The following is a 13,529-nucleotide window of genomic DNA, read 5'->3' as shown; positions in this document are numbered from 1 at the left end:
ATGAAGAGATTCTTTTCTAAACTTTTATGAAATAACCTTTTAAAATCCTACATATTCACAAACAATAACAAAACAAACATAGCTAAATATGAAATAACTGTAACTTTTCAAGCTCTATCCAATCTTCTGATTCGACAACGTAAGCTAGGCTTCCTGACGACATGGACACCGCACACAGGTATGCTCCCTGCCCACTGTGCCGCGGCCTGTCTTTACCTGTAAAACGGCCTCTATTATCGTCACTGTCTTCCCAGTTCCAGGAGGTCCGAAAAGAATATATGGCAGTGGGCGGCAGTCGCCACTTAGAATTCTTCTAACTGCTAACTTCTGATTTTCATTGAGCACTGGATTGAAAAATTCCTTCTCTCCCACTTTAGGGATATGAACTTCATTTACTGCATTCAAAGTGAAGTAACAGTGTTAGGGAGAGCTCAAACCACTCTGACAGCTGGAGAACACACCAGCCCAGGCCACCACGGGGGCTACCATACAACCAGAGTCAGCTCTTCCACGTCACCACAGCGAGACAGTCCCTCTAATAACCTGTCTGAGCTTCATTAGGCAGTCAGGAAAATTAAGTTAGCTTTCTGGGAGCAGAAACATAGGTCACTCAATTCATTCTTCCACTTTACATACGCACTATCATCTAAGACGTGAGAGAGACCAGCTCAAAAAGGTCGACAGGAATAGTCCATAATCAGGAAAGTCTTAAAGGATCGAACCCAAAACATCAAGTCTCTGCTTGGTCTTCAGTGGAGACAAGAGTGTTCGTCTCTCTGGTTACACAACTGTCAGAGACCACACCCCTCCTGACCGGCTTCTCCACCACAGGAGAGCGAGCTTCTCAAGCGGCCTATCTTCCAGGCTCGAGTCACTGTGCTGTACCCCCAGCCCCTCACAATACGCACCCAGACTACTTGTCTCTGCAGCCAAGGCTGCCGGCCCCGGCGTGCCCTGGGCACCAGTCCTCCTCTCCTTTGTTGTATGCTTAGTTTGGTCCTTCATGGCTTTCCTATTCTAGAAACAATCATGGAAAAATGGCTTAAAGAAAAAGCTTTGCATTTACACGGGCTTAAAGAGTAAACATACACATCTACCAACGTTCTACTTGTTTTATCTATTTAACAGCTCTTTACAAAGGTCATAGATCATATCCTTTAAAACATAATGAAAATACAGAATATCTGATAAAAATCTGCTAAAAAGGTTTATATTTCTTTTTTGAATTCCCTTTAAAAAATAAGCTAAATTTTCTGATGATGACACCAAAACAAAAGATTACATGTCGCTTGACTAAAGCGTGTATTCTCTTCCTGCTGACCCTGCTCACCTGCGAGGGGGAACCTGCAGGGGCTGAAGGCAAGTCCAGGAGCCTCGCTCCCGGGGGAACCAAGCTCAGCTGTGTGAAGAAGCCCTCCCTGTGCGAGCTCGGTGAGAACTCTGCTCTAAGAAGAATCTCGCATGCCTCCCAGTAATGCAGAATGCTGGGATTCTGTCACTGCACAAGAATTGCTCTTCTATGTGGATCCTTCACAAGAATTTCTCTTTTATGTGTGTTTAAAGTGAATTTGTCCTGGACCAAGAGAACTGTTTTTCCAAATTTCTCCTGTTACAAACAGCTTTGCACATATATCCTTGTGCAATCAGGTGATTACTTTCATAGCATAAATTCTAGAAGTAAAATTGTTACACTAAAAGTTTCACATTAAAAATTTTATACATACTGACAAATTTTACTCCAAAGGTCATAGCAATTTTCCCTCCCCATACTGTATGAGTTTTGCAGGGTATAGCTGACATACAATGTGGTGTGCACATTTAAAGTGTATAATTTGACAAGTTTTGGCATATGTATATACACATGAAACCATTACCACAATCAAAGAGGAAAACACATCTGTCTATCAAGCCCAGAAGTTCCACGTGCCCCTTTGCAGTCGCTCCCTCCTGCTGTCCCGCAGATTGGCTTACATTTTCTAGAATGTTACATAAATGGAGTCCTATAGTATGCTCTTTTTTGGTCTGACACCTTTCACAAGTGTAATGAACTGTTCTGAGGCCCATCTACGTTGTTGCATGTATCAAGTTTACCCCTTTTCATTGCTGAGTAGTATTCCATTGTAAGAACATACTACAATGTGTTTATCCGTTCACCTGCAGATGGACACCGGGTTGTTTCCAGTTTTTGACTTTTACAAATAAAGCTGCTATGAACATTCATGCACGAGTCTTTGCATGGACATGTTTTCATTTCTCAAGGGTGAATACCTCGGAGTGAAATGGCTGGGTCAGATGGTAGGTGTGTGTTGGAACTCTTTTCCAAAGCAGCTGTACCATCTTGCACTCCCACCAGCCTGCAGGAGGCTCCAGTTGCTCCACATGCTCACAGCCCTTGGTGTGGTCAGTCTTCTTAATTTGGCCATTCTAATTAGTGTGCAGTAGTATCTCACTGTAGTTTTAATTTGTGTTTCCCTAAAAACTAATGTTGTTGAGCATCTTTTTTGTTGTTGTTGAGTTCATAATAGCTTACATCAATGTGAGATTTCAGTTGTACATTATTTCTTGACTGTCACCACATAAGTGATGTTGAGCATCTTTTCATGGGTATATTTACCATCTCTATACATTCTTTGATGAAGTATTTGTTCAAGTCTTTGATTCATTTTTAAAATTGAGAGGTTTTTTTTTGCAGAGTTATTTAATATATATGCTTGATACAAGTTCTTCGTCAGATATGTGATTTGCAAATATTTTCAGTCTGTCATTGTCTTTTCGTTATATTAAGTGTCTTTTTTTTCAAAGATTGGCACCTGAGCTAACAACTGTTGCCAATCTTCTTGTTTTTTTCCTGATTTTTCTCCCCAAATCCCCCCAGTACATAGTTGTGGGTCCTTCTAGTTGTGGCATGTGGGACACTGCCCCAACGTGGCCGGAGCAGCAGTACCATGTCCGTATCCAGGATCCGAACCGGCAAAACCCTGGGCAGCCAAAGGAGAGTGTGTGAACTTAACCACTTGGCCATGGGGCCAGCCCCTTAACAGTGTCTTTTGAAGAGCAAAATATTTAATTTCACTGGAGTCCAAATTTATGGATTTTTTCTTTACAGATCACACTTAGTGTCACACCTAAGATGCCTGTGCCTAACCTAAGGTATGAAGATTTCTCCTACATTGTTTTCCAGAAGTTTCATAGTTTTAGGCTTTATATTTAGGGCTATGAATCATTTTGAGCTAACTTTTGTAAATGCTGTGAGGTGTGGACCCAGGTGCACATTTTTGCATATGATATTCAACTGTCCCAGCACATCTGTTAAAAAGACATCCTTTCTGCACTCCACCTGCCATTGTACCTTCGCAGAAAATCAGTTGTCCAAATCCGCGTGGGTCTGTCTAGGCTTTCTCTTTTGCTTCACTGACACTTTTGTTTGTCTTGATGACAGCAGCAGACTGTCTACATTACTGCAACTTTGTAACACATCTCAACATCAGGTACTGTGAATTCTTTGAGTTTATTGTTCTTTCTCAATTGTTTTGAAAATTCTAGGTCCTTTTCATTTCCACTTGAATTTTAGAAACACCTTGTCAATTTCTACGAAAAGTCTGCTGAGATTTTGACCCAAATAGCACTGAATTTATACATCAATTTGGGAAGAACAGGCATCTTAACAATGCTGAGTCTTCTGACCCATGAATACCATGTCTCTCTCCACTTTTTAGGTCTTCTGTTAATTTGTTTCATCAATGTTTTGTAGTTTTCAGTGTACAATCTTGCACATCTTTTGTCATATTTATCCCTAATACTCAAGTATTCGGATACTATTTTAAATGGCATTAAAAAATTTAATTCTGGTGCCGGCCCAATGGCGCAGCAGTTATGTGTGCACGTTTCACTTCGGTGGCCTGGGGTTCGCCAAGTTCGGATCCCAGGTGCGGACATGGCACTGCTTGGCAAGCCATGCTGTGGTAGGCGTCCTACATATAAAGTAGAGGAAGATGGGCACAGATGTTAGCTCAGGGCCAGCCTTCCTCAGCAAAAAGAGGAGGATTAGCGGCAGATGTTAGCTCAGGGCTAATCTTCCTCAAAAAAAAAAATTCAATTCCAAGTGTCTACTGCTAGTATACACACAAACAACTTACTTTTCTAATAGTAATAGAGACCTCACATCCTGCAAGTGTGGTAACCACTTATCAGCTCTCAGCTGCACGTAAGAGCCATCCAATTTCCTATCTGATGCAGACGCCTTTCATTCTTCTTGCTGAGGCACCCGCTACAATGCCCTGTACAGTGTAAACACAAGTGGCAGGAGCAGACTTGCCCCGATCCTGATCTTGGGGACAGAGCCCCAGTCACTCACCAAGTAGGTTTTGTGTATGTGAAGCAAGTTCCTGCTATTTCTAGTTTGCTGAGTTTTGATCAGGAATAGATGCTGGATTTTGTCAGATGTCTTTTCTGTGTCCAAGGAGATGGTGACAAACATGAGAGTTCCAGCAATTGATTATGGCATGCCACACTAGCTTCTCATTCCTGGGATGAACGCTTCCCAGTCTCTCTCATATATACAAATATACACACATGTGAGCTCTCCAGAGAAGCAGAGCCAATAGCTATGTGTAAATATATATAAAGACATTTATTATAAGAAAGTGGCTCATGTGACCACGGAGGCTGAAAAGCCCAAGACCTGTGGTGGGTGCTGGAGACCCAGGACAGCTGACGTCTCAAGTCCAGAGGCAGGAGAAGACCAGTGTCCTAGCTCAAGGGAGCTGGGCAGAAGGAGTTCCCTCTTCCTCAGCCTGTGTTTGCTGTTCAGGCCTCCAGTGGACTGGACGAGGCCCACCCACATTGGGAGGGCCATCTGCTTTACCCGGTCCACCAATTCAAAAGCTAGTCTCATCCAGAATCACCCTCACAGGCACACCCAGAAATAACATTTAATCAAATATCTGGGCACCTCATGACCCAGTCAGGTTGACGTGTAGAAGTGACCACCACAATCACATTCCTGTATTCCTTCTTTTTTATGAGGAAGATTGGCCCTGAGCTAACATGTTGCCAATTGTCTTCTTTTTGCTTGAGGAAGACTGTCGCTGAGCTAACATCTGCGCCAATCTCCCTCCATTTTATGTGGGATGCCGCCACAGTGTGGCTTGATGAGTGGTGCTAGGTCTGCACCTGGGATCTGAACCTGCAAACCCCGGGTCGCCAAAGTGGAGCGTGTGAACTTAACTACTACGCCACCAGGCCAGCCCCATTCCTATATCTTTTAATATCTGTAGACTCTGTGGTGATGTCACCTCTCTCCTTCCTGATATTGGTAATTTGTGTCTTCCTTCTTTTTCCCTGATCAGTCTTGGTTTGAGGTCTAGCAATTTTATTGATCTTCTCAAAGAACCAGCTCGTGGGTTCACTGATTTCTACTCCAATGTTTATTTTCTTTCTTTATTTTGGGTTCCATTTATTCCCCTTTTTCTGCTTTTCTGAGGAAGCTGAGGTCATTGGTTTGAAACTTTTATTCTTTTTAAATTCAGGCATTTAGTGCTATAAATGTTTCCTTAAAGAGTGTTTTAGCAGCATCTTATAATTTTTGATATACTGCATTTTCATTTTCATTCTCGTAAAAATACTTCCTAATTTCCCTATTGATTTCTTCTCTGATTTGTGGGTTATTTATAAATGTGTTGTCAGTCTGTAAATACTTAGGGATCTTCCAGAGATCTTTATGCTACTGATTTCTAATTTGATTCCACTGTGGTTAGAGAACATATTTTGTATGACTTTAACCCTTTTAAACTTGACACTTGTTTTATGGCCCCAGATAAGGTCTACCTTGGTGAATGCTCCATGTCCACTTCTAAACAGGGTGGAGGCACTCAGCTCCTGTTGGGTGAAATCCTATGAAGATCCTCTGGGTCATGCTGGCTGATTTGGGTGCTGGGGTCCACCACACCTGCACATGTTTTCTGCTTTCTTTTCCCATCATTAACTGCGAAAGGAGCACCCACATCTCTGACCATCCTGGGGAATCTTGCCTGTTTCTCTTTGCAGTTATATCAGTTTCCGTCTCGTGTATTTTGAAGCTGTTATTAGGTACATAAGCCTCCAGGGTTGCTATGCATTCTTGATGATGTATCTTTATTTTTATTTATTTATTTATTAAGATTTTATTTTTTTCCTTTTTCTCCCTAAAGTCCCCCTGGTACATAGTTGTATATTCTTCGTTGTGGGTCCTTCTAGTCGTGGCACGTGGGACGCTGCCTCAGCGTGGTTTGATGAGCAGTGCCATGTCCGTGCCCAAGATTCGAACCAACGAAACACTGGGCTGCCTGCAGCGGAGTGCGCGAAGTTAACCACTCGGCCGCGGGGCCAGCCCCCGATGTATCTTTATTATTATGACATGACCTTCTTTATCCTGGTTAGCTTTTCTCTGCAATCTACTTTGTCTGACATTAATATAGCCACTCCATCTTTCTTCTGATTTTATCTTTTTCCACCCTTTACTTTTAACTTGTGTCTTTATATTTAAAATGTATTTCTTATAGGCAGCATATAGTTGGGTCTTTCTTTTTTATCAAATCTGAGACTCTCTCTCTTAATTGCAGTGTTTAGAGCACGTACATTTAATGGGATTACTGACATGGCTGGAAATAAATCTATCACCTTGCTATTTGTTTTCTACGTATTTCAGCTGTTCTAAGTCCACAGTGACAGAGACCTCAACAGCACTCTCTCAGTAAGTGCCTGTACAAGTGGGCCAAGGATCAGGAAGGTGATTGCAGACTTGAACGTGTGTCCCTCTTTTTCTGCCTACTTTCAGTTAATTATCATTTTGATTCTCTTTTATCTCCTTTCTTGGTCTATTGGTTATAACTCCTTATATTGTTATTTTAGTGGTTACTCCAGGGTTTATAGTACATATCTTTAACTGACCATAGTCTACTTCAAGTGACCTACGCCACTTCCAATATAGTAAATTTACAATAATATTCTTGTCTCCCTTGTGCTATTATTGTATATTTTGGATCTACATGTTACAAACTTCACAGTACACTATTATTTCAGCTTTAAAAAGTCAATTATCTTTGTGAAAAATTTAAAAAATTTTATTGTGACAGCCACATGCAAAAGAATGAAAGTAGACCATTATCTTACACCACACACAAAAATTAATTCAAAATGGATCAAAGACTTGCAGGTAAGACCTGAAACTATAAAACTCTTAGAGGAAAACACAGGCAGCATGCTCTTTGACATCAGTCTCAGCAGTATCTTTTCCAATCCCATGACTACTCAGGCAAGGGAAACAAAAGAAAAAATAAACAAATGGGATGACATCAGATTAAAAAACTTCTGCACAGCAAAGGAAACCATCAACAAAATGAGAAGACAACCCACAAACTGGGAAAAAATATTTGCAAATCACATATCCAACAAGGGGTCAATTTCCAAAATATATAAAGAACTCATACAACTCAATAGCAAAAAAATGAACAACTCAATCAAAAAATGGGCAGAGGATATGAACAGACATTTTTCCAAAGAAGATATACAGATGATCAATAGGCACATGAAAAGATGTCCAACATCACTAATTATTACAGAAATGCAAATCAAAACTACAATGAGATATCACCTTACACCTGTCAGAATGGCTATAAATTAACAAGAGAAATAACAAGTGTTGGAGAGGATGTGGAGACAAGGGAACACTCATACACGGCTGGTGGGAATGCAAACTGGTGCAGCCACTATGGAAAACAGTATAGAGATTTCTCAAAAACTAAAAATAGAAATACCATACAACCCAGCTACCCCACTACTGGGTATTTATCCAAAGATCATGAAATCAACAATCAAAAGAGATTTATGAACCTCTATGTTCACTGCAGCATTTTTCCCAATAGCCAAGATGTGGAAGCAACCCAAGTGCCCATCAGCAAATGAATGGATAAAGATGTGGTATAAATACACAATGGAATACTACTCAGCCATAAAAAAGACAAAATCGTGCCATCTGTGAAAACATGGATGGACCTTGAGGGTATTATCCTAAGTGAAACAAGTCAGAGGGAGAAAGTCAAATACCATATGATTTCACTCATATGTGGAAGATAAACACACATAAGGAGAACAGACTAGTGGTTATCAGAGGAGAAAGGGGTAGGGGGAAGGCAAAAAAGGGAAAGGGGAACATATGTATGGTGACAGATAAAAACTAGACTATTGGTGAATACAGTGTAGTCCATCCTGAAATATAGTAATGTACATTTGAAATTTATACAATATTGTAAGCCAACATGACCTCAACAACAAAAACACTTTATTGTGGTAAGAACACATGAGATGTGCCCTCCTAAGTCTCTGCATATTCAGTGTTCACTACAGAAACAATGTGGTACAGCTGATCTCTAGAATTTACTCACCCTGCATGACTGGGACGCGACGCCCACTGATCAGCAGCTCTCCATCCCCCCAGCCCCTGCAACCAGCTGTCCACGCTGATGCTACGAGTCTGACGGTTCTAGGCCTCTCCTCTGAGAGGAGGCATGCAGCACCTGTTTCCTGTGATGGTTTATTACTCAGTGTAATGTCTTCCAGGTTCATCCATGTTTTAAAAGTCAACTATCTTTTAAAGAGATTTTTTTTAAAAATAAGAAGAAACTCTTTATCCTCATTTTTATCATTTCTGGTCCTTTTGGCGACTTTGGGTGGACCCTCATTTCCGTCTGGCATCATTTCCTTATGCTTACAGGACCATGAGGTCTAGCAGTGCAGGTCTGCTGGTGACTAATTCTTCTATCTTTAAGCTTTGGTGTGTCTGAAGTTGTTTTTATTTCCTCTTCATTTTGAAAGTGTTTACTGGGCACAGAATTCTAGGTGAGCTTTTCCTTTCAGCACTTTAAAGATGCCCTTGTGCTGTCTTCCGCCTTGCGCCGTTTTCAATGAGAAGTCTGCTCTAGTTCTGATGTCTGAACCTCTGTATATAATGATACTTCCCCTGCTTTTCAGATTTGCTCATTTTTAGCACCTGGAATCTAGTTATAACTGCTTTAACATCTGTGTATGCTAATTCTACCACTGTGTTATTGTCGGATCAGCTTCCATTGATTCAAATTTTTATCATGGGCTACATTTTTCAGTTCACTTCGTGATTAGATATCAGATGTTGTGAATTCACACACTGACGGGTGCTGGGCCCACTTGTGTTCCTGGAACTGCCTTTGACTTTGCTGTGGCTAACTGCTGCAGAGAGCTGGATACTTTCGAGGCTTGCTCTCTCGCCTTGTCCGTCTGGTGGGAGCAGCCTGCAGTCTAGGGCTACACTTGCCTCACTCCTCAGGCAACACCCTCTGAGGACTCCACCCCAGGACCTGTGAATTACGGTCTTCCTTCTCTGGCTGTGGGAACTCGGGATTCTTCCCTCTACTCGCTCCAGCATTTTTTCCCCCAGACTCGAGTCTTTTCCTTAAAAGCGAGCACCCATGAATCCTCAGCTGAAAACTCAAGGGGGGACCTGTGCAAACCCTGCAAACTCACACTCTGCCCTGCCCTCCTCACCAGTACCGCACCCTGTGCACTCCATATATCTTGCCCTTGTACTGCCAGGTGCCGTCTCCCCCACTCAGGAGACCACTGGGCTCCCCTCTTCTGCTCCCTGGTCTGGAAACTCTCTGAGGGCTATAAGCTGGGGCAATCACAGGGCACCTTATCTGTCTCCTCCCTCTCAGGAATCTCTGTCCTATGACATCTGATGCTCAATGTCGGGAGCTGCTGTCTCACGTGCCTTGTCTGGTTTTAGTTACTTAAAGGGGGAAGGTAAATCTGGTTCCTGTAATTCTATGTTGGTTGATGTGTGAAACGCCGTTATTTGAAACCTAGCTAATCCATAAAAAGATAATGTTCTGCATTTAAAAGTAATAAGATTCACTCCATCAGGAATGTGACCCCCCTCAACAGCCACATCTCCCTCACCGGGCACCATCAGTATCACAGACCCTCCCTGAGACTTAGGCAGTGGGATGGACCAGTAAATTGGGTGACACACAAAGTTCTGCAGATGACACTGCATCTGTGTCCAGTGAAGATCTCTTTCTACTTCGAGAACAAAACAGAGCTCAGATATGAAATACATAGATGATTTTAATGGAAATTTTCTGCTGTTTCCTTTACAGAATTTTCTGTGATTGTGAAGGCATTCTAAAACTGTCATTTTTGCATTTCTGAAGAGGGGCTATAAAATGGTAAAAGAGCTTCTAAATATTAGATATAATTAAAAAATTTGAATTATTGTAAATTTAAAACTTGCTCAAAAAACAAATTCCAACAGCACAGAATTATAGGTTACAAGCTCCAGCATGGCATGGAGGATTTTTCTTGTTACTGGAAACACAATGATAAGTAAAACCATTTCTATTTTACTTATGAAAACATATCGAGAGCCTACGACAATATGTGGCATATAATAGGCACTATGTTACTATTTATGGAGTGACTGGATTGTATAAGCAAAAAATAAAATACCTCTGCAACATTTGGAAAAATGACAAATGTTAACAATTTGCTGGGTGTATATCCTTCCGGACATTTTCTATGCTTATATTATCATATAAATGTGCCTGTGTGTCTGAAGCGGAACAATCAAACTTTACTGCTGCGCCACCGGGCCAGGCCCAAAAAAACAATTTATTTATTTATTTTTTTTATTTTTTTCCTTTTTCTCCCCAAAGCCCCCCAGTACATAGTTGTATATTCTTCGTTGTGGGTCCTTCTAGTTGTGGCATGTGGGACGCTGCCTCAGCGTGGTTTGATGAGCAGTGCCATGTCCGCGCCCAGGATTCGAACCAACGAAACACTGGGCCGCCTGCAGCGGAGTGCGCGAAGTTAACTACTCGGCCATGGGGCCAGCCCCAAAACCATAATTTTTAAACCAAACTATAAGATCACACAAACAGATCCGTATCTTACTTTTCCCACTTTATATACTATAGCATCTTAGCCCTACAAATAATTGTATATAAACTTTACACTCAGTCCATTTTATGAATATTTTATTTTTATTTTAACTGTGATTTTGAGTTGCTTGTGATAAGACACTCCTCTAACCCTCTAGTCAATTGAGAGCTAATACGTTATCTACTTAAACATATCAAAGTCATCAAAGAAATACCTTGGTGGTAGACTGTCCATCAGTTTTGGTGTCTTGTGTGAGGTTCCAATTCCCAGTCACTTGGGGAGACTGTAAAATGATTTCTTCTGGAAACAACACTTTTAAAACAAGAAAAGGTAAGCATGTAGACATTACTAAAAACTTTAAAAAAAGAGGAATAGAGGAAACCTAACTGTGTGTAGCAATCCTCAAGAAATTCATGTCTACACATTCCTTTCCCTCTGGACCGTATACTGCTCCTCAGGTACAACACAATGCCAGTACTGCACACTCTTTGCAGCAAAGACATTTGTCTATTTGTAAATACAAAAATGAATTACATTAAAAAAGGCAGAGTGCAATGACTTTATTTTCAATAATTAAGCATGCTATTTTTACACAGTTGAAAGAGTAAGAAAACACTAAAACTCCCCAATAGAAAGAAATATATTGGATCTTACATAGTTTTACTTCTGGCATATGACTGAAGAAAATGCATTTTACGTAAAATTTTACATAAAATCTATAAAAATACCCTGTGAAGATGTAATGCTATAATTCCACAAAAATCATACCTTTCACACCTAAGCGGATGACTTGTTCAAGTGCAAAGTGACACCGTCTGCTTGTGGTCCTACCAGAAAGAAAACAACGTGAAATGACTCCCTTCAAGTTTAGAAATACAAAGGCTGGTACAAGGTCACAGAAACGTGGTCATGTTATCTCTGAGTCAACAAGCTAAGGTAAGCCTCACAGAACACCTATGAGGAGACCGTACTGGAGTCAGAGCTTCACAGCTCTCACAGGCAGCACCAGGAGGGCTAAAGGACTGCGGGTCACTCCACTGTCTGTGCCTACGCAACACATGAGAAAAATTTTATTTATGTATTTATTTTTTGCTGAGGAAGGTCTGCCCTGAGCTGACATCTGTGCCAGGCTTCCTCTGCTTTGTGTGGGTCTCCACCACAGTGTGGCTGCTCATGGGGGGTGCAGGTCCACGCCTGGGAACCAAACCTGGGTCACCAAAGTGGAGTGCGCTGAACTTAGCCATCGGGCCACAGCGTCGGCCTGATACAGAAAACTGTTCAATAGAAATATCCCACATATCAGGACAGCAGGGACTCCTTCCTTCCTGAGATTGTTTCTGTTTTAATGCATAAAGTGGACAAGTAGGAAACAAAAAGAAAACAAAGCCTATGAAGTGTTAGGGAAATATTAACACCACTGCATCAGGAGGAAAGTAATTTTGATTGTAAAGATTCGCTCCCTTGAAATTCACTGAAAACAACTGTTAGAAGATAAACTGAGGCATATTAAAAATTGTAAGCGTTTACAGTATTTGATCAAAAATCAATTTGAATTGGCAGCATGCCATCTAGCAGACAGAAAGAAGCTCAGTGAAAGGAGCTCAGCGAACTGTACAAAATGAAAGACTTTTACAGGCAGAAGGGAGCAGCAACAAGGAAGTTACACCAGACAAAATAGTGGGCTGGCGATTGCAAGGTTACTTCCTTAGGGGACGGCTGGGTCTATCAGGCAGGTTACCTGACTAGTGCTGACCAGGAGACTCCTGACTGACGAGTTAAAGACTCCATTTCTGGGAGAGCCAAAATTAATTAAGTCAAGTCTTGGTTTGGTGACATGGGGCTTAGCATAAGCGACTCCATTCTGGGCCTGCCCTCTTGTTTTTTAACACAACAAAAAAGAATAAAAAATGGAAAATAAAACTCCATCTTCAACGAGATAAGCTGACCAACGCTCCAAAGAATAAATGAAGAATAATGACTATTCAATAAAGACATCTGGCCTTAGCCACACAAAGGCATAAGAGCTGACTCACACCCTCTCAGAACTCAAGCCACATGCAGGTTTCTGGAAAATTCAGACTTGGGCACCTGAATGACCAAGTGACTGTTTCTCACCTGGATCACCAGGTGCAGGGCAGATACTCCGAGGTCACCTTCAGGACCCATTTCCACAGTGTGGAATCCTGGGGGGGGTGGGGTGTGAAGCCGGAAGCAATCAAGTGCACAAGCCCAACCCCCACAGAACCTCACCTGAGGGGTCCCTGGCACAGAGGCCCCTGGCAGCCCCACTTTGTCCCTCCAACATAATCTTCAACAAGGAGCTGTAAGGGATATAATAAACTCCACCCAAGATGAGTAACAACCAGAAAAGAACCATCTTGGACTTAGCAAAACTGACTCTAAGAAAGAAAGAAAACCTTAAAGCAGATCAATTAAGGAGGAAGAAACTGAGAAAGGACTTAAATTCATCCTCTTCCAGTGAGAGGTCTTCACACCTCTCTGCGTGGATAATCTGATGCCATCTAACCTTTTTCCAAGAGAAAGGAGGAAAGCCTTCAATATTTTTTCAAAGTTACCAT

General features: G+C 41.6%; 1 protein-coding gene across 12 annotated transcripts in view; it reads right to left on the bottom strand.

The window, feature by feature from the left end:
- Positions 1–13,529, bottom strand: part of MOV10L1 (Mov10 like RNA helicase 1) — a 68,992-nt gene that overhangs the window by 16,158 nt on the left and 39,305 nt on the right. For 9 of the 12 annotated variants that reach the window (XM_070254312.1, XM_023631693.2, XM_070254314.1 and 6 more), the window contains 4 exons: positions 11,719–11,777; positions 11,165–11,262; positions 909–1,017; positions 217–395 (listed from right to left, as the gene is read on the bottom strand). In XM_070254312.1, the coding sequence (XP_070110413.1) occupies positions 217–395; positions 909–1,017; positions 11,165–11,262; positions 11,719–11,777 (445 nt within the window). The remainder of the gene's footprint in view (positions 1–216; positions 396–908; positions 1,018–11,164; positions 11,263–11,718; positions 11,778–13,529) is intronic. The other 3 variants (XM_070254323.1, XM_070254321.1, XM_070254322.1) reach the window with 1 other exon arrangement.

Source organism: Equus caballus, chromosome 28, assembly GCF_041296265.1.
Source record: "Equus caballus isolate H_3958 breed thoroughbred chromosome 28, TB-T2T, whole genome shotgun sequence".
Classification (NCBI taxonomy): domain Eukaryota; kingdom Metazoa; phylum Chordata; class Mammalia; order Perissodactyla; family Equidae; genus Equus; species Equus caballus.
The sequence above is the reverse complement of the archived record's forward strand: the minus strand, read 5'-3'. Positions and strand labels throughout refer to the sequence as shown.